This window comes from Lepidochelys kempii, chromosome 3 (genome assembly GCF_965140285.1).
Source record: "Lepidochelys kempii isolate rLepKem1 chromosome 3, rLepKem1.hap1, whole genome shotgun sequence".
In the NCBI taxonomy this organism is placed as follows: domain Eukaryota; kingdom Metazoa; phylum Chordata; order Testudines; family Cheloniidae; genus Lepidochelys; species Lepidochelys kempii.
In genome coordinates, this window is record NC_136382.1 from 110,941,097 (window position 1) to 110,963,509 (window position 22,413).

Consider the following 22,413-nt stretch of genomic DNA (forward strand, 5'->3'; position numbering starts at 1 on the left):
GTCAGAGTACAATATGCATGTGTCAGGAAAGGGAAAAGCAAGGAATATACAGGAAATCTTTTATTGCCTTAGTCTCATTTTTACAAAGGTGTGTAGGAAAATGGATTGGACAAAACGGGGATAGGGAACATAGGCTTCTTTAAATCATGTATCTCCTTCTATGTAGTAGAAGAAAACATTGAGGTTCAACTGAATTGCTCATAGGCAGAAGAAAGATAGCTAGACATCCAGTAACATTCTAGTTTTTGCCGTTATGGTGTCTGTTTTCTGCGTATTTCATTTTTCAGGCAATGCTGAACCAATCTGACGCTGCACAAAGACTGATGCCCTTCTGGGGTAGGGTGACCAGACAGCAAATGTGAAAAATCGGGACAGGGGTGGAAGGTAATAGGAGCCTATATAAGAAAAAGACCCCAAAATTGGGACTGTCCCTATAAAATCGGGACATCTGGTCACCCTATTCTTGGGTCCTTATTTTATCCTGGTATACAGCAATTTATAATTCATCCTAGAACTGTCAAGACTTATTTCCATTGAGAAGTGACATTTATACTGTTAATACACTAATAACTCTGCCCACAAAGAAACAGTTTTGAATGATGGAGTTTCAAATTCATGCTATAGATACTGTAGTTATATGAGAAAAGATGCCAGGAAACTGCCACTACTTCTTGCTAAAATTCCAACTTGTGTAGTTAAAGATGTCACTGAGAATTATGCCACCATTTGGCTTTTACTGTCCTTCCTTCTTTTAGACAAAGATATGCCTCTTTTCATTACATAAAGTGACTTGAAAGAATTCAATAAAAGCCGCCTTTTCTTTCTCATCATCCAGCTGATAATTAGATTTTCATGATCACTATTACATTTGAGTGTGCTTTTTAGTATCACCACTCCTTGTTATCCATCAGAAATTCATAGCAGAAGTGTGTTCTTTTATGGAGGGAGCCTGAAGATTTTGCATGACTATGCACTTTATCACCTTGACTAACAGGATAAAAATATAAGATGAAAATTACATCAAGCTGCTTCTCCTTAGGGTATGTCTACACTATGAAAAGGTCGAATTTATAGAAGTTGGTTTTTTAGAAATCGGTTTTATTCGAGTGTGTGTCTCCCCACAGAAAATGCTCTAAGTGCATTAACTCGGCGGAGTGCTTCCACAGTACCGAGGCAAGCGTCGACTTCCGGAGTGTTGCACTGTGGGTAGCTATCCCACAGTTCCCGCAGTCTCCGGAAATGAGATTTGTGGTTCTTTTCCTGTCTACCTGGCCAGTGCATCTGAGTTGAGAGCGCTGTCCAGAGCGGTCACAATAGAGCTCTCTGGGATAGCTCCCGGAGGCCAATACCGTCGAATTGTGTCCACAGTACCCCAAATTCGACCCGGCAAGGCCGATTTAAGCACTAATCCACTTGTCAGGGGTGGAGTAAGGAAATCAATTTTAAGAGCCCTTTAAGTCGAAGAAAAGGGCTTCATCGTGTGGACGGGTGCAGGTTTACATCGATTTAATGCTGCTTTCTTCAACCTAAAGTCCTAGTGTAGACCAGGGCTTAGTTTCTTTTAAATCTTCATAATTCTGCATCTACTATTCAGTTAATCAGTCCTCATTGCATCCGTAATGCACATTACTATCAAATATTATGATCAAAGAATTTTCACAGCTTTACACTATTAGAGCCCTTCAATGCTAGTTTGACACCTTAGCAGTCAAGGCCAGATTCTGCTTTCTGAGCGCTGCAGAAGACTCTCAGTCAAGTGAGTGGAATCCCATCTGAATTCTGCAGCTGAGGGCAGAATTCTCTGATCATACAGTTCTCATCAGCTGTTTTTAAACATTATGCTGAGTAGCAGAGTGTTTTTGTTGTTTGCTTGTAAGATTAAAAAACCCAAACTAACCCAGAAAACAAACAAACAAGAAACAAAAACAGCCAAAGCTGTAGCTCCCTGCTTAACAGGAGTGTTTCACCAGTGTTAGTACAGCTAAGCCGCTGCTTCAGCTAACCTGCCTGTAATTAATGCTATAATGACATGAGGATTCAGGAGGCAAACAGTGAATCCAGTGATGAGGCATCATTGTTATTTGTTTTGTTTTTTATTATGTTATTAGTGGACCTGTTGGATTTGAACAGAACAAATGAAGTTTTCAAAGAGCACAAGCTGAGCCAAAACGACCAGCTCCTTGGTGTCCAGGATGTGATCAGTTGTCTCACTACTACTTACACTGGACTTGAAGAGAAGTACAAGGACCTGGTGAATGTTCCTCTCTGTGTAGATATGTGTCTCAACTGGCTGCTCAACGTGTATGATACGTAAGTAACATGTTCTTATTTACAGCGTGTAGCTCATTGTTTCAGTGTAGTATACACAAAATGTATACCATGTGTACAGTGAGTTCAGTGGGGTTGTACTTGGCATGATGTGTAGAGAAGAGAAGATTCTAGAGCGTAGCACTCTAGATTTGTCTACCTATTTTTTGAGATGTTCTTTTTGGGTGGTGAGAGAAAAGCTGTGATAGCAAAACTTCAATTAATACTTCAGTGAAAAACATGCATTTGTTCCTATTGATAAAGTTTCTGTCTGATTCACTGGTGACACTGAGTTTGATTCGATTCACTGGTGATACTATGGGTATTTAAAATCACCTGTTTCTTATCCCACCTACTCAAAAGCCCTGGAATACAAGCGTATGTATGTATGTGTGGAAAATGCTACCCTAGAAGCATAAAAAATGTAAAGGAGGTGTGTCCTTCATTTGGCAATTAGTGTTACTGTGCTGGGTGCCGAACCAGAGAAGCACTGAAAACATTGCAACCTGTATAGCATCCATTCCAAATTTAAAGGTAACAAATGGCCAGAATTACAAAATAACTCTTAAAAAAAAAAAAACTTGATAACAGCCATCCAACACAAACACAAAAAGTGAAACTAACTACAACTCCACAACCAACTAACAACCGGCTCCCGCAGAAACCAAGATATTGAACACTGGGCAACATGGACACTGAAGAACACCCTAACAACATCCGCCTAGCAAGACTACCCCAACCACAGGGGTGGGGAAACTACGGCCTGTAGGCCACTTCCGGCCCGTCAGACGTTTTTATTCGGCCCTCAAGCTCCCACTGGGGAGCAGGGTCAGGGATTTGCCCCGCTCTGACTGCCCAGTGCTCCCGCCAGAGAGTGGGGTCAGGAGCTTGCCCCGCTCCACCTGCCTGGCGATCCCCAGCCCTAACTCATAATTCCCTTGATGAGCACCATCTTCCAGCATACAGAGTCACGCTGCGTAGTCGTGACCTCACCACAGTGTTTCCAGGATCAGAACCCTGCTCCTATGTGGCAGCCCCTCCCCCCTCTCCCCCCCACGCAGCAGCATGCCCAATCCCCTCATGGTCTCCTACGGCCCCGACCTCGAGAGCCTCAAAACCACCCAGGGGCCGCACCTGGTACGGCTGCCTTGGTGTCACTGCCAGTAGGAGTCCCCAATACTGCCGCTGTGGAGCCGCCACACCCCATGAGTCTTCCCTTCCCACCCCCTCGGTAACATCCCTTATAGAGCCCTCCCATGCTACACTCCATAGAGTACCCCTCCCTCACCAGGCGTTCATGGCCCGCCATAAAAATTCCATACCAGATGCAGCCCTCAGGCTAAAAAGTTTGCCCACCCCAGCCTAACCAGAACTGAAGTATCTGAACTCTCCAGTGGACTGATTCTGCCCAACCACAGAACCTGATAATATACTAATGAAGAGAACAAAAAGAATTCTTCTACCGTTTCCTCCTTAAGGAATTATTTCACAACAAAGATGACACTATCTACAACTACCACATCCCCACTGACAGAAATAAGAATCATCTGATTCCCAGAGAACAAAACCACACACTGGATCATAACATCGAATGCCTCAGGAAAAAAAATTGACACTGAAATCTCAAGACACTACATCCATCACAGTCTCTCTACCACTGAGGGGATAACTACACAGTCCCTGAAATCCAACCACCAGATTGTGTTCAAACCTGAAGACAAAGGGGACACTAGTGTAGTCCTTAATTGCGATGACTATGTCAATGAGGCCAAAGACAACTCTCACACCTCCTACTATGAAGAACTCAAAGGAATTTAAAGATACCATCAAATCCTTCCCCAGACAACTCTAAGAAAAACTCTGCAACCACATCCCCCCACAACCTACCCCAGGTTTCTTCTACATGCTTCCCAGAACACACAAACCGGGGAACCCAGGCATACCCATCATATCTGGCCATGACACTCTTACCAAAGAAGTATCAAGACTCATAGAAACCACCCTTAAACTACTTTCTGGACAAAGGAGCAGCTATCAATTTACTCCAGAAACTCCATGATATTAACAACCTCCCTCAGAACACCATCCTGGCCATGACTATCTCTTCCCTATACACCAATATCCCTCACCATGACTGCATCACTGCCTGCCTCAGACACACACAAGATAATACACAATGCTCAGAAATCCACCCAAAACACATCACCGAACTCATCCATTTCATCCTTATCCGCAACCACTTCACATTTAACGACAAACACTTTGCAGCCATGTGTACTAGGATGGCTCCCCAATTTCAACCTCATCATGGGCCACCTTGAGGAAGAATCTCTAGAAAAATGCACCACGAAACCAGTGATACATAGATGATATTTTCATTCTCTGGACGGATGGACTTGCACCACAACTTAAACAACCACTACCCAACCACTACCACTACCCACTACAACATTTCTCTAGACCACTCCCATACCAGCATCAATTGGACACCATGATCAACTTAAAAAATGCTGCAAACAATAATATACAAGGAACCCACCTATCATCACATTTACCTCCTCAGATCCAGCAACCATCCCAGACACACCAAGAAATTTGTTACCTGCAGTCAAGCACTCAGATGCCACAGAATTTGCTCCAAGGAGAAAGTCCAAGATACACACCTAACACACTTAAAACCTCATTCACCAAACAAGGATGCTGCACCAGAAGAGTAGATTGCATCATGGAAAGGGCCACCCAAATACCCCAGGCGAACCTGCTTCACTGCAGGAAGAAGAAACTCACTGACTGCACTCCCTATAATTGTCGCCTCCCACTCCACACTGGAACCCTTACAGGTATCATCAATCAATTACAACACATATTTCATGGGGACAATATCCTGAAAGAAATCTTTCAGGAAGCCCCTCTGCTGGTCTTTAGACTACCAAATTTCCCTGCCCCCCACACATACCTCTCCAAGCTCATTATCAGAAGCAAACTCCCCATAAACCAGGACACCAACTCAGAGTGGCACCAGATCCTGCCAGAACAACAGATGAAAAACTAGTAGGTATCTCTCCACTGCTACAATGATCGTACATTCCACAACACACCTTTCAAGATTAATGGGTCTTATACATGCTTATCCAACACGTGGTGTACCCCATTCAGTACATCAAATGCCCCAGTAACAACTATGTGGGTGAAACAAGACAATCACTACGTTTTTGAATGAACTCTCACAGGAAAATAATAAAAGACAAAAACACCGTATCATCCATAGGTGAACACTTTTCACAAAGTGATCACTCTGTTTCTGACCTTTCAATACTTGTCCTCAAGGGAAACTTGCAAAACACCTTCAAAAGGCAAGCCTGGGAACTTAAATTCATAACTCTATAACTAATTCATAAATTTCATGACATCAAAAGGTGTGGCCTTCACTGGGGTTTTATGGCTCATTACAGCAATTTGTAACATGCCACACTGCCTTCTACCCTTAGTTGCCCACTTCAAACCCTTTATGGGTAACAGTCTAACCCACTCTTGCCCACTTCATTTCAAGTGACTGCCTACCACAGGTTACCCCTTCTCCTTAACAATCTTGTCTCAACTTGTATTTAGCTCAGACACTCTCTGCTTCCTTCCCCAACCTGAAGAATTCTGTGTAGCTCAAAAGCTTGTACCTTCTACCAACAGAAGTTGCTCTGATAAAAGATATTATCTCACTCACCTTGTGTCTCAGAATTATTTTAATCAGTTACTCTACCTAAATAACTCCACAATTCTAGGGCTACAACAGGGAACATCTCAGTCATTTATTGTATAGTTATGTATCTGTAAGCTTGTCAGAATTTGATTCTCTTTTTTTTTTATAATTTTGACAGATAATTTTGATTATTTTTAACCACTTTTTCAGTTCTTGTCATTTTAAATGTTCACAGTTACAGAAAATTCAGTGGCGAGGGGTCAGACCATAATTTTTAATAGAGTTGTAAATACGTGCTTTATGCAGCCTTCATTACAACACGTTTTATACACATTAAGGTGGGGCTCTAAGTTCTTAAACGGAAGTTTCTCACTTTGTTTATCTGTAAATTTTGCTTCTCATCAATGGAAATATTTTTCTATGGTTTGTGTATATACAGTGGAATGTTTACTCCCCCTTAAATCAAATTCTTCCAAGCTTATATTTCTCTCACAGCCTTGGTTGAGCCCCCCTACTGGACAAAATCTGCCCACAAAATCCCTCCTTCCAGTGTCCCCACTACACTGAGTGCTCACTGGGTGTTAGTTCAGTTGTTTCAGGGTCCCCAGACCCTCCTCTGCTCCTGATCAGCTTTCAGGTTCATTCTCTTGGCCCATGTAACGCGCTCCCTCCAGCTTGTTCAGATCTGATGATCAAAAGGTTCCTTCTAGCTTGGAAAGTACGTCTCTGTGTTTCCTGGACCTCATAGAGTTTGAATTTTTCAAAGTCAGTTCCAACACCTTATTTCTTGTTGCTTTTTTGCTGCTGCAGCATTTCCACTTCTCCAACCCTCCTCCCTGCAGATGAACGGGACAGAAAACCAGTGTCCTGCAGCTTGGCCAAATTTCACTGTATTGCCAGGCAGAGTCATTCCATGTAAATGACTGCTTTGATTGTCCTGTAGCTGTTTCCAGATAGGGTATGTGATCTCTGATATGTGTATGGCTGATTTTAATACACACTATAGGTTACTTATTTGTAGATTTCATAAAATCAGTCAGAATTCATATGTTGTACATAGATTCCCCAAGTTGTCACATATCTCTTCCCACTTCAAAACGAACAGAGCAGAGGCATCTCCCAAGTACTCCAGGGCGGTTCTTGTCTCCCTCCCCCTCAACCCTCTGCTGTTGCACCTTATTGATTTAAACTTCATACAGTAAAACAGTCCCAAAATCACACCAATATACAGTTTTCATTAAAACATCACTAATCAGTTTCTATGTACGTCATTACAGATCTCCTCCCTCATGATCCCCCACGAAGGAGGTACATATGTGGGGCACAGGAACTCTCTCCATATGCTCTTGTCACCCAAATACTTATGATTAGTTGGGGTGGGCCCAGAAGGATCCCCAGCAGAGTGGGCCTCTGATAGATGAGGGATTCCCATCTTCCCCAGTGCCAAGTTCCCTTTTTCCAACCTACTGAGGAGAATTTCCTCCCTCACCCCTGTTAGGTTCATTTACATTTTGACTGACCAACCAGCAGTTATAAACTAGCGAGGCGCTTTACCTACCATGTATTTATCCTGTGAAGTTCTTAGGGGACGGGGAGCCACAGAAGGGTCTGAAAGCTGTGCCCTTAGATAACTAATGTGACTGTTACCAGCCTAGGTTCACTAAGGGTCTTTCTGAGTGCACCTCCTCAAACTTCAGGCCTCAGGCCTTTTTCTCTCCTGGGGTGGCGTCCACAGTTTGCCCAGCCTCAGATCAGGGCTTCGTTTGCAGTCCGATGGGTGCCACAGACCAAGATTATGCTGACAATGTTGCCTTGCTTGTGGAGAAATAAGAGAATTTCAGTCCCGCCTTCCAAGGTCTCTAAGACACCACCCACACCATGGGGTTTCTCTTTGGGAGTCTGTGACAGTATACGTTTGCAGTAAGAGACAGCTTCTTCAAAACAAAGCATGATTTATTTTGCCCAAAAGATACACAGTGCTTAGAAAAGTGGATTTAAAATAAGAGACCTATGTGCATGTTCTCTTACCTAAGTTTAACCTTTCTATTCATCACTGGTGCAGATCTGGCTTAGTTTCCATCTCTGAGCTGGGAGAAAAAGCCCAGGTTCTTTGCAGTCTTCTCTTGTCTCTGAGTGTATGTCTGCACTGCAATTAGACATTTGTGGCTGGCCTGTGACAGCTGGCTGGGCCTCACAAGGCTTAGGCTAAGGGGGCTGTTTAATTGCAGTACAGACATTTGGGCTGAGGCTTGAGCCTAGGCTCTAGGACTCTGCAAAGTGGGATAGTCTCACAGCTCCAGAGCCATCCATAGGATATCCTAGCCTGGATACAACCAGCTAGGTGACTTCTCCCCTCAACTGATGGCCCAGCCATTGTTGTTTTAACTCCCTTAAAGCTGGGTACCTGGCTGTCTTATCATGTCACTATTTTAACTTTCTTTCTGGGCCCCTCATCAGCGCCTTAACAGCTTCCTTCGATTTAACTCTATGCTTTCAGGCAGGTAGCAATACACAGCTGAACAGGTTTCAGAGTAGCAGCCGTGTTAGTCTGTTGAACAGGGAAACTGAGACACACACAATATTCATAAGAAATAGAGCTGATATTTTTTCCAGGTTTCAGAGTAACAGCCGTGTTAGTCTCTATTCGCAAAAAGAAAAGGAGTACTTGTGGCATCTTAGAGACTAACCAATTTATTTGAGCATAAGCTTTCGTGAGCTACAGCTCACTTCATCGGATGCATACTGTAGAAAGTGTTTCCATAGTATGCATCCGATGAAGTGAGCTGTAGCTCACGAAAGCTCATGCTCAAATAAATTGGTTAGTCTCTAAGGTGCCACAAATACTCCTTTTCTTTTTACATTTTTTCCAGTTCATCACAAATGTATCAGTGGAAAACAGAGAGAGGGGCAGGTTCAGATACATTCCTTGACTTGGAAGCTGTTGCATGCTTAGTATCAGAAAATGGATAGTGTCAAAGGAGAATATTAACTTCTGATTCCTCTGTATTTATCATTGGAACATTATTTGGTTATTGTGTTGAAAGTGTTGATATGATGTCTGAAACGAAACTCTTTAGACTGATTACAGAAGTCTTAGGGTACAAAATATGAAAAATATTAGTCACTCAAAATTAGAGAGTAAATATTCTCTTTCTCTTTCCATCTTCACCCCCTCGCTCTCCATCCCCAAAAATATTAAAGATTGGGAAATCATTTTAAATTGCCATTTTTGAAATGTCCTTTAGAAAGGAAATAATTTGTCTCCTGACATTTCCTTTGTTTATTGCATCATGTTATACATATACAGTGTTTCAAATCATTAAACTTCCTACAAAAGCATCTGTTTGTCAACCTGAGATTTAATTAGTGGTTTGCAGATGGAACTTTTCCCAGTTTGTGGTAAAACTCACTTACTGATGTATATGGCCATTAAAAAGAAGCAATTTTTTTTTAGAGACAGTTGGCAACAATGAAGTCTGTTGTGTTTGCTATTTTCTGACATATGGAGAATTATTAATTCTTCAAGCTCGATAGAAAAAAGGAGCAGACTCCCTGCAGCCTTTATATTCTCAGGGACCCAAAAGGTTATTTTGTTGATTAGCATCTGCCTGTAAATATGTTTCAGCCTTAAACTCGATTCCTTGAGAGAATTTTGGCTTGTCTAGAACACCTTTAAAAATACAGTATTGAAAATATAACTTATAGGTACAATGTGAAATAGTTTTAAATGTCTTATAGAGGGAAGAGAAGTGTTTGTGTGAGGAGTCAAGTACTTCGTATGGGTTTTTAAATAAATCTCACAGGTAGGTTATTGCACTAGGACACTTACATAAATTTTATTAATCTGAAAGCACATATAAATAAATAAGTACATAATTATCTCTTATGGATATCATACATTGTCCAGTCTTAGGAAATATATGTGTCACTTACATGGAAATGGGCTAACAAGCTTATAGATTACAGTAAAATATAGTACCCCCCCGAAGCAGTTGCTTCACCTGTGTTAAGGTGAACACAATATGTGGTGTATAGTGTGTTTCCCTATGGTGGTCAATGACCCATTCTTTTTATCTGAAAGTAATTCAAAGAACCCTAAATGAACCACATAGTGTCCATAGGGAAACTTGTATGGGTTTTCCGCTGGTTTTGTAACTACTTTATCAGGTGGTTGTATTTTGGAGGGAAATTTAATCTTTTCAAATGTCAAGGTCTCCTGAAGTGAGGGGTCTTTTCTGTATAAATGCCTGTTTGAAAGGCTGGGTGTGCTTTTTGTCTTGCGTTCTGTGTGTCCAATTGTCTGTGATGCGTATGCTAGGCAATGTTATAGACCCAAGCTTTTCTGTAAGACTCAAAGCTGTTCTCCTAGAGCCACCTCATTATCTTTCATTTGTGGTTTGCTCCTCCTACAAAGAATCATGGCTTTGTTGTTGTAAAATTGCCAGTGATCCATTCATAGATGTTGTATTTACTATAATTTTTTATCTTGTCCCATTTTTTTACTTGAAATTAGGTCAAATGGCAGCAAATTCCAGTCTTCCTGCTGGCTCACATATTGTGCTCTTTTAATCAAGAACTGGCAACTTTGCTCCAACATATCTTATAATGGTTTTATGGACTCTTCTCAATTTGGATCCCACAGTGAAGTAACAAACAAATCATGACTTTGAGTTGCTGCAGTGATAGGTGCACAGTAAATTACATTGTCTTGTCCATGTAATCTTTATGATGATGCATCTGAGTTGTGTCATACCAAATGTCATTAGATCAGTATAGTGACGTTAGACTCTGGAGTGTTGCGTTCAAATGATAGGTCAGGCTGGTAGCACTGTGCCCTATTAAGATTATCCGCTTCTCATTATAGGAACCTGTTTTCAGCTGTTTATAACTTTGGCAAAACTTCAACTGTTTGGGCTAAAATTTTCCATGCTAAGTGTGAATTTTTTTTGAAAATAACAGTGAAAATGGTTCAGCTGTTTCTGAGAAAATGAGGCCAGGAAAAATACCTTGTTTTGCCCAGCCTAAAAAATTCTGGTGACCTTTTCTTTGGAAAGCTCTAGCATCTCCATGCTTTGAAGTAGGGACTTGAAGGTGACGAGAGGTGTGGCTTTGGTGTTAGGGATGTTTGGTTTCCTATCCCTGTAAAAATGCACCCAAATATGGCCAATTTATAGGCCTGTGCAAAATTGCATTTTGCACATGCTCAGTGCAAACTTTTTATATTTTAACAGCTAAATTCCCCAAAGATGCTCTGTGTACTGGGCATTCTTCATCCTAGGCTGAGCGGGACTTAACCTGTAGTTGCAGCTCTGGGCTAATATGTGCTGTGTCAGGTCCAGGTCCTGGTAGCATAGAGGAGGAAGCTTCCTGATTCAAATGCAGAGGCGGAAGAGAGGTTCTTTATCCCTCTGCATTCAAATCAGGCAGCTTCCTCTTCCACCCTGTGTTTGAGGGGCTGTGTGAGTAGATTAAGGCAATGAGCACGTTTGGGGTTTGGGAGGAGTAGATTGAGACAAAGAGCCCAGATAGGGGGACTAGGATTGGAGGCTGGCAAGAAAAAGGGGGAGAGAAATTGTCTTGGGGATTTGGATGGGTAGAGATTAAGGCTAAGAGCAAGAAGGAAGATTAGGACTGGTTGGTCCGGGGGACTGGGAGCTGGGGAGGAAAATGCGCTGTATGGGAATGTGAGCCAGTAGATGGCGAGGAGACTGAGACTGGATGAGGAGCCAAGAGAAACACTTGGTCTGGCTGGGCAAAGAGGCTGGGACAGAGAACCAGTAGGGAAGGTATTGATGGGGAAGGGAAGGTAGATCTGACAAGGAGCTGGTATATCGGGGGAAGAACTGGCATCGGTTAATAACAGGGATGAGGACAAAGAATCGGGTGAATGGGAGATTCTGAAATTGGACTAGGAGCCTGGGAGCGGAGATTGAGACTGGAATTGGTCCAGAATTTTTTGACAACATTTTTTGAAGTAGAAAGTAACAATTTATCAAAATCGATCCTTTCCTGTGAACAGTTCTGGTTTTGACAAATTTCCCATTTGTTTCACTTTTTGGTTCAAAACATTTTTTGTTTGTTTATTTGAAAACAAAAACGTGTGTGTTGCTTTAACAACTCCTCTCATGCACACCATGTCAGAAATGAAGCATGTGCATATTTTTCAGCGTTGGAAGGGTCATTAGTAAAGGCAAAAATCAGCAAGTCCTTAATTAGTGCAGTTTTTGAATTTTCTTAAATGATGGTCCTTTCTCTCCATTTCCTAACTTTATCACATTAGTACCAATTATGAACTGCACTTTGCTTATGGGTTTAAAATTGTATCGTTTGGAGCCCAGTGTGTATCCTGATATTTTTTAAAATGTCAGACAGCATGAGTCTGAAGTCATATTGCGAACAGCTCCACATTCTCTAATTAGCATTTACATTCAGCTGTTTATGTACTGGTGCATCGATACACCAAAATGTTTTAAAAAGAAAGATGAAGCACAGTGGGTAAAAAACATTAATGAATCTGTACAGTACAAGAGCTCAGCTTCATTTTACAGTCCCCATCTCTCACTGTGCAGTGTGCTTCCCAGCTGTCTGCTGGTGTGTACTTTTTGTTGTGTAGATCACATTTATCAAATAAGGCTATGATTTTTATAGTGCTAAATTTCATCATTTTGGGGGTAATGTGAAATGTTAAGATGACGTGTACCCAAGTTTAGTTTTTGTGAAGGAGAATTCCCTTAATGTGATTATCTGTTCTAAAGACCTGAAGTATCTTGTTTAAAGAATTTAGATATAGTTTGTATAACTTGCCAGGTGTTTTGAATTTGAAATGAACCTATACTATAATATTAACTGTATTTAAGCTCTCTAATAGTTTTGTGCAATTTCAGGGGTCGGACAGGAAAAATCAGAGTCCAGTCCCTGAAGATTGGGTTGATGTCTCTTTCCAAGGGTCTTCTAGAAGAAAAGTACAGATGTAAGTAAGAACTTCTTTCATAAAATGTGTGAATCTGTACTTTTTATATTAAAAGACACTGAGTCATGATTTAAACAAAAGCAAAATCATCCTCTTGCCCAGGATAAGAAATATTTTTGGATGAGATAGTAGAATAACATGAGCTTTTTCACTGTCATTGGTCACTGGGGTAAAGTGTGGGCAAGTAGATTTTATGCCGTGACTTGTAAATTATGCAGTTACATCATATGGTAAAGTGGGATTAAGTAATTGTACAGGGTTTCTATAGAGAAGCCAGAAAAAGTCTTGTTTTACGTATATTTGGAATGATCCTTTACCCGTTTAACAAAATGGTGCAACATTCATCTGTTCAGTTTACGGAAAAATCAAACAAGTCAGAGTTGATAGGAACAAGTGCATAGGTTCGATAAACTGCTGCGAGGAAATATACCAACATACAGCAGCAGCATTAAATGGGTCTGTTTGAGGAAGGATGACTGCCACTTTGCAGATACTGCTCCATCATCTGAACTTCCTGCTAAAACCTTGCCCAATGTAACAGAACAAAGGCATGAAGTTGTACTGATTTAGATATTTTGAAAATATTGAGGGTGTTGGACATTTTGGAAACCTTTAGTAAAATAGCAACATTTAGCAAAAATATTTGCAGAAACATAGAGTGACATTCTACTGTACAGTACCTTATGAGTAATTCAGAACAAAGGACTAGTGCAGTCCTAGGGGAGGGCTGCTAATACAGTATGGACTTATGGAACTTAAAGTTCGTTTTTATGGGAGTAGCAGTCTGACAGATTTTGCAGAAACAGAAGTAAGTAATAGTATATAGAGAGAATATTTGTTATACCTTTCAAAGAAAACTGTGGAGCTCTTTGGGAATATATTCCTGGCTTTTAAAAAGAGCACTTTTATGTAAACTGTTGATTACCATGGCTAAATTAGCAAAAATCTTGTGACTTGGGGCCAATTTCAACATCTGTGGTTTTGTACAGTCATAGTCTCTCCGCAGCATGTTGTGCATTTTTTTATTCCCTAGCATGATTTAGTTCATCTGAATTGGTCTTTGTTTTCATGAACAAGGGGGAGGGCTGAGTCTCTATACAACTAATCAAAATTCATAATAAGGTGGCAGAATGGGATTTGTGAAAAATGAAAAGCTGATTGTAGGATCTAAAGGTTAGGTTCCCTTGATAAAATGGTAAGAACCAACCAAAATATTAGGAAAACTTCACAGAGGTTGATTTTTTTTTTCCAAACTCAAAATTGCCCTCAACAATGTAAAATAGACCTTGTTGATCAAATATTCCTGTAGAGACTAAATACAAACTTTTAAGTTGAATAGTAAATTGGCTAGGTGAAGGTAAACTTCAGCAATTATTTCTAATATAAAACAAAAGTGGCAATTGACCGCCAGTACAAATTTGCATAATTGACTTACAAGTTTACAGCACTCTTCAGAAACAAATTAAAGTGAAGAGTTCTGGTTTTTGGGGGCACAAAAGGTTAACTTACTTGTCTCAGAAGATTTGTGTACTAAGACAATCACAAGTTCAATTCTAAAACTCATTGTATCAAAGAGACTTTAAATATCTAAATAGCTTCCTGATCTGTTTCTTTAGGACTTCAACAGTTACTCTGTCACTTAACATAAAATATCTTTTTATATTTTAATTTCTATATTCAGTTCTTTTTCAGTATGTCAGGTTTTGACATTCATAATTGTCAGCTTTAGTGTCCACCTCCTGATGAACCTCCAGAGCTTGTGACAATACAAGACTTTTCTTTAGAGGGGTGGAAGTGTTATCTGATGTGGTCAGATTGTCTCAAAGCAGCACAGATTGTTGGTAGCATCTTCCTCTGTTGCTCTGCTTTTGGCAAGTTGGTTTTATGGGAAATGAAGAACAATTTCCCCCTGGGCTATTCTTCCATTTACCTTATTAGTTTGTCTGTTTATCTACCACACAAAGCCAAGTTCATGTCCCATACAAGTTAGGAATACTTTGACTCAGATGCATTCTGAAAACATGTTTTGGTGAAGCAATTCCTGATATAATTAAACTGCTTCCCAGTCATCTTTGTAAGACTGCAGATTTGTGTAGGTGATATAAGGAAGAAGCTAGATCAAATAAAATTCCTAGTTGTATTAAGAAAAGAGTACACACTTAAAGCCCCAGTTCAAGAAAGCATCCCCATTCAGGAAAATCCTTATGCTTAACTTTAAGCACTTGCCTGTGTGGTTTCTTGAATAGAGGTAGAGTTAAGAACATGCTTAAGTGCTTTCCTGAGCTGTAGACCAGAGGTATACAGCAAACAAAGAGTTAATGAATGTGTTAAAATGTTTATTAGTTGCTTTAATAACTATATAACCTAGTCTAATTCTGAAATATTAGGAACAGAATAAACAAAATGCCTGTTGTTCATTACTATTAAAATCAGAGAATCCTAGACTATCAGGGTTGGGAGGGACCTCAGGAGGTCATCTAGTCCAACCCCCTGCTCAAAGCTGGACCAATCCCCAGCTAAATCATCCCAGCCAGGGCTTTGTCAAGCCTGACCTTAAAAACCTCAAAGGAAGGAGATTCCACCACCTCCCTAGGTAACGCATTCCAGTGCTTCATCACCCTCCTAGTGAAAAAGTTTTTCCTAATATCCAACCTAAACCTCCCCCACTGCAACTTGAGACCATTACTCCTTGTTCTGTCATCTGCTACCACTGAGAACAGTCTAGAGCCATCCTCTTTGGAACCCCCTTTCAGGTAGTTGAAAGCAGCTATCAAATACCCCCTCATTCTTCTCTTCTGCAGACTAAACAATCCCAGTTCCCTCAGCCTCTCCTCATAAGTCATGTGTTCCAGTCTCCTAATCATTTTTGTTGCCCTCCACTGGACACTTTCCAATTTTTCCACGTCCTCCTTGTAGTGTGGGGCCCAAAACTGGACACAATACTCCAGATGAGGCCTCACCAATGTCGAATGGGGGGAACGATCACGTCCCTCGATCTGCTGGCAATGCCCCTACTTATACATCCCAAAATGCTATTGGCCTTCTTGCCAACAAGGGCACACTGTTGACTCATATCCAGCTTCTCATCCACTGTAACACCTAGGAATGTTTCTGGAGAACTGCTGCCGAGGCATTCGGTCCCTAGTCTGTAGCAGTGCATGGGATTCTTCCGTCCTAAGTGCAGGACTCTGCACTTGTCTTTGTTGAACCTCATCAGATTTCTTTTGGCCCAATCCTCTAATTTGTCTAGGTCCCTCTGTATCCTATCCCTACCCTCCAGGGTATCTACCTCTCCTCCCACTTTAGTGTCATCTGCAAACTTGCTGGGGGTACAGTCCACGCCATCCTCCAGATCATTAATGAAGATATTGGAAAAAAAAAAAAACGGCCCCCGGACTGACCCGTGGGGCACTCTGCTTGATACCAACTAGACATGGAGCCATTGATCACTATCCATTGAGCCCGACAATTTCTAGCCAGCTTTCTGTCCACCTTATAGTCCATTCATCCAGCTCATACTTCTTTAACTTGCTGGCAAGAATACTGTGGGAGACCGTATCAAAAGCTTTGCTAAAGTCAAGGAATAACATGTCCACTGCTTTCCCCCTCATTCACAGAGCCAGTTTTCTCATCATAGAAGGCAATTAGATTAGTCAGGCATGACTTGTCCTTGGTGAATCCATGCTGACTGTTCCTGATCACTTTCCTCTCCTCTAAGTGCTTCAGAATTGATTCCTTGAGGACCTGCTCCATGATTTTTCCAGGGACTGAGGTGAGGCTGACTGGCCTGTAGTTCCCCGGATCCTCCTCCTTCCCTTTTTTAAGGATGGGCATTACATTAGCCTTTTTCCAGTCATCCAGGACCTCCCCCGATCGCCATGAGTTTTCAAAGATAATGGCCAATAGCTCTGCAATCACATCCACCAACTCCTTTAGCACCCTCAGGTGCAGCGCATCCGGCCCCATGGACTTGTGCTCGTCCAGCTTTTTTAAATAGTCCCGAACCACTTCTTTCTCCACAGAGGGCTGGTCACCTCCTCCCCATGCTGTGCAGCCCATACTTGTTTGTGAAGACGGAGGCAAAAAAAGGATTGAGTACATTAGCTTTTTCCACATCCTCTGTCACTAGGTTGCCTCCCTCATTCAGTAAGCGGCCCACACTTTCCTTGACTTTCTTCTTGTTGCTAACATACCTGAAGAAACCCTTCTTGTTGCTCTTAACATCTCTTGCTAGCTGCAACTCCAAGTATGATTTGGCCTTCCTGATTTCACTCCTGCATGCCTGAGCAATAAATTTATACTCCTCCCTGGTCATCTGGCCAATCTTCCATTTCTCGTAAACTTCTTTTCTGTGTTGAAGATCAGCAAGGATTTCACTGTTAAGCCAAGCTGGTCGCCTGCCATATTTACTATTCTTTCTACAATTCTTTCTATTATTGTCAGTTATTTTATACAGTGTCATTACTATCAATTAGTTACATAACATCATTTATACTGCAGAAAAAATAGGCCATTTGTGAGTTATTTAGTTCTACTGGCACAAATACTCTTGGAAAGCAAACTTCAAAGTCATATGTAAGTATTCACAGAAACTAAAGTTTAAATTCACACGTGATTATTCATGACTGAGTTCTTTCACAGTCATCCAGACAGGAAACAGATGCACCACTACGTGACTTATCTGACCTGTCACAACTAAGAAACATAACTTGAAGAATGATGATCAGGTAGTCACAGAAAATTGTTTGCAATCAATCCACAATTGAAAACAATTGGCAAAATTCAAATAACAAATACATTCAAGAAAAGCCCATTCTGCTTGCTTATAATTCATAAGCAGAAAACAGAGGTAAATTTACTTGAATAAATGATATGTTTTAAATTATTTATTGAACTCTGGCACTGAATCTGGAACTCATCCCCAGGATATGAGTGTGAATGGCAATTAAAACAAGCTTTGAGACTGACAGAAAACATCTCAAATTTACTGTTTCCTTGGCTTTTGGGACGATGCCATCCAGGACTCAGGACCTGAAGGATTTGGGGTGCCACGAGGAAAACTGTTCATTGAAAGATCTCTACTTTTGGTTGAGTAACTCAGTTTTCAAGAAATGTACAAGACCCTGGAAAATTGACTTTCCAGTTCAACTGTGGGAGAATCAACCCCATGGCCTCTCATCCTTTGTAAGGATTGGAACTGCTAGTACTGCATTTTATTTTTAGGTGGGGAAAATAGACCCCATTTCTGAGACAATCAGCATGAACAAATGAAATTAGTCTTAAATACATTTTTTCTCCGTTTATGCTTCTAATTAAGGTCATATTTCATTGTAATTATGGAGTCTCTGTCACTGGGCTCTTTGTAGCTGCTTGAATGGCTCTGGTTTGACAGCGCTAAAATGTAATTTGGTGGCTCAGCAGTCTTTGCCAGCAAAAGACACAGACAACACACTTGTGGTGGAATTTTTACTGGGAACAAACAGTGCAGGAAAGTGTTGAACAAACTTTCCTGCACTGCCTCGTGTGCATTGTAGTTACCAACCTGTGGTCATATTTCTTCAAAGACTCTTCTCCAATAAGCAAGATCCAAGGGAAGCAGTGGGGGCAAAAGATCTTTCTTGCTTTAAGATTAAACTCGATAAGATTATGAAGGAGATGGTATGATGGGATAACATGGTTTTGGTAATTAAATATTCATGGTAAATAGGCCTAATGGCCTGTGATAGGATGGGATCTGAGCCACCCAGGAAAGAATTTTCTGTAGTATCTGGCTGGTGAATCTTGCCCATATGCTAGGGTTCAGCTGATCGCCATATCTGGGGTTGGGAAGGAATTTTCCTCCAGGGCAGATTGGAAGAGGCCCTGGAGGTTTTTCGCCTTCCTCTGTAGCATGGGGCCCGGGTCACTCGCTGGAGGATTCTCTGCTCCTTGAAATCTTTAAACCAGGATTTGAGGACTTCAATAGCTCAGACATAGGTGAGAGGTTTTTCGCAGGAGTGGGTGGGTGAAATTCTGTGGCCTGCATTGTGCAGGAGGTCAGACTAGATGATTATAATGGTCCCTTCTGACCTAAATATCTATGAATCTGAATGACACAGAATTGTATTTATCAGAATGTGTGTGCATTCTCAGGAATTTGGGAGTATTAGATTAGGGTCCCCCATACCTCTAATATGTCTAAGCTCGCAGCTCCCCCATCGCACCTGTCCTGTCCATCTTGATGAAGGGGAACCTTTTTTTTTTCTTTCTTTTTTTTCCCCCTGAATTTAAACTACTTACTGGTTTCAACTTGTAGACGATTTCTTGGAGTCTATGGGTTGTGGAATCCTCAGTGAGTGATTGATGGGTTCCGCTACTAAAGTAACAGACACCGCGTGTTCCCCATCAGAGCTGCTATCAACATGTTGTCCCCTGCCGCTCCCCCTCAGTATCAGAGCCACCGCCAGCCTCTTCACCTGCCAGAGTTCCTGTTTCTAGACTAGTTGAAGTCAGTTGGTCAGAAAGTGCTGGAGCTATGGCTTATTGTATTCTTGATTCAGGAGGTTCCTTTCCCCTGCAGAACACAGTCAAGCTGCTGGTGCTGGGTGCCCCCGACTTCTCTCTGCACTTGGCCCCAGCACAGTTAGTCTCTCTGGGTTAGTAATTCACAGGGAGGGATTGTGAATGATTTAAACAAATCCCTTTTGCAAAAAAAAAAAAAAAAACCACCTCCTACCTAGATCACCATCAACTGATCACCTTTCTCTCTCCCTACCCCCTCTTAACTCATCTTTTTACCCCCATCATCAATGGAAGGGTTAGGACTTGAGAAGATGTGCTATTCCACCTTTCTCCCAGTCACAGTGACTGCCGAGCCCTTGTGCCTGCGTTTGCATCAACTTTTAGTATGCACAGAGACCAGCAGAAACACTTCAGAGGGGTAGCTCTGTCCTCCCATCAGCTCTGCAAAGGTGACCCGTAGTTGCTACAAAAATGACTCCAACTGCTGTTCCCTAGAAAACTGGCCAGGACTCTGAAAGCCTATGACGAGGGTGCCAAAACCAGCAAGAAATACGTCAAAATTGCCAAAATGCAGTTGATAACCCAGATGTCCCTTTTGTGAAATTCCTCTTATGACCCCCAACCACCATACCAAAAAACATCTGTGCCCAATTTTTATGCAAAGTGCTTACACTTACAGATTCTGCCGGCTTCTCCCTCAGAAATGTAGTCAGATGGGTTTTTTTAACTATACTCATTCTTAAACAACACGTGTGTTATGATAAGAGGTGCAATATATGGAAAACTGTACAAATAGATTCTTTAATTAAAAAGTATGAAAGACCTCATTTTGCAACAGAGGAGGCAAAATCTCCATTGACTTCACGAGGTCCAGGATTTAACCCTTTGACTTCTTAACTGTCAAAAAAAACCTTTCGCGTGAATATAAATTGCTGCACTACTGTCTTCCTGAGACTCCAGTCACCACCCTGGAAAAACAGCTCTTAGATTTTTTTCACTGCTCCATTAATCTCAACAGCTAAAGTTTTTAATAACAGTTTAAATGGCCACCCTTTTATCTATTTAGTTGCTGATCATTTAGGCAGAAACCTCCAACTAATGCAATTGTCTCCTGAGTGGTTGGACTTTATAGAAGTGAAAAACGGAAGATTCATAGAATATCAGGGTTGGAAGGGACCTCAGGAGGTCATCTAGTCCAACCCCCTGCTCAAAGCCGGACCAATCCCCAATGTTTTTGCCCCAGATCCCTAAATGGCCCCCTCAAGGACTGCACTCACAACCCTGAGTTTAGCAGGCCAAAGCTCAAACCACTGAGTTATCCCTTCCCCCCCAAAGAGACCTGTTTGATTTGCATCTAATCCATATTCAGTAGTCAGTGCAAAATTGTTGCCTACAAACTATTCTACAAAGCTTGTCTTGCCTGATATTAAATGATTCAAGTGGCTTCCAACATTTCCCTTGAAAAACTATTCCAATGTCCAATAGGTCTCATTATCAGGAACTGTATTCCTGATCTTTTTCAGCCTCAATTTTTCTTTTCTTAATATCATCCCAATACTTCTAGTTATGCCCCAGGGGTTGACATGTGCTGCAGGAAAGGAGGGACCAGCGAAGGGAAAGTGCGTGGAAGGATGTGATTATCCAGGGATGTAGCATAAGTAGCTGTAGATAGATCAGTGACCGGTTGGCTGATTCTCAAATCTTTCAACTTTTGTATGTACCATGTCTGATATCTCTCAGTTCAGATGCAAATTTTCTTCTATCCCATTCCTATCTACTGATAGCTCAAGTTTTAGCATAAAATGTTGTCAGTTATCATACTTGTGTTAACACAGAAAACTTTATAAGTTGCAAAAATAAATATAATATAATGTCTTATTTTAATCCTATATTATTTTGTTTTGTGGTATTTCCCACATTTTTATCAGATAGTTAATTGATTGTAAATCGGGAGCTATGATACGATAGTGCTTATTCCACTTCTTGTTGTAAAGAATATTAAAATAAGCAGCATAAACTACATTTACTGGGTCTGATTCTATCCTCATTTACATCAGTGTAAATCAGGAAAAACACTATTGAAGTTAATTGATTTACACTAAGATAAGACGGTTGTAAGCCATGGGAGAATCAAACCCATCGTAGTTACATTTGGAATAGGAAATATTATAAAACCCATAGAGCTGAAGTGCTGACAAATAAATTAGAAAAAGAAAAAAGACCGGACTGAGACTAAAATGACTTTCCCATATGAGCCATCGACTCTTGTCTGTATTGCAGATCTCTTTAAGGAAGTGGCAGGGCCTACAGAAATGTGTGACCAGAGGCAGCTTGGCCTTCTGCTTCATGATGCCATCCAGATCCCCCGGCAGCTTGGAGAAGTAGCAGCTTTTGGTGGCAGTAATATTGAACCCAGTGTTCGTAGCTGCTTCCAGCAGGTAAGCTCAACACCCTTTCTTTATGTATGAAATGCGTCAGCTGTATTTTTTTGTTTTGTACCTCCTTATAAATTCAGAAACTTTATTTAGGTCAAAATCAACTGTGGCATTAGCAGACAGTCTCTTCATAGTAAAGTGTAAAAATAATAAAAGGCACACTGTATATCCAAATATGTAATTAGAATGAGTATTAAATGCAGCTCTTTCATGGAAGACCAACAGAAGGCAGATCAAGAGTTAAAATATGTAAATGGTTTCAAGAAATAGACTGGATCACCCTAAAAAACAATTATGCATTAGAGCTATATTAAGAAATACATATTACAGATGTGAAAAAATAATTTTACACATTTTTATTCACTCTAAAGTAATTCAGCTATAGGTCAAAATTTTTAAACTTGGATTCATAAAGGCAGAAAGCTGCATCCACATTTACATACTTCAATAACTGGTGTGATTTTCAGTGACACCTATAGCTCCCATTAATGGCAAAACTATAATGT

The 22,413-nt window shown here is 41.0% G+C and overlaps 1 protein-coding gene across 9 annotated transcripts in view; it reads left to right on the forward strand.

Annotated features, from left to right (window-relative positions):
• Positions 1 to 22,413, forward strand: part of UTRN (utrophin) — a 587,274-nt gene that overhangs the window by 477,210 nt on the left and 87,651 nt on the right. For all 9 annotated transcript variants that reach the window (XM_073337527.2, XM_073337525.2, XM_073337526.2 and 6 more), the window contains 3 exons: positions 2,109 to 2,310; positions 12,886 to 12,971; positions 21,753 to 21,910. In XM_073337527.2, the coding sequence (XP_073193628.2) occupies positions 2,109 to 2,310; positions 12,886 to 12,971; positions 21,753 to 21,910 (446 nt within the window). The remainder of the gene's footprint in view (positions 1 to 2,108; positions 2,311 to 12,885; positions 12,972 to 21,752; positions 21,911 to 22,413) is intronic.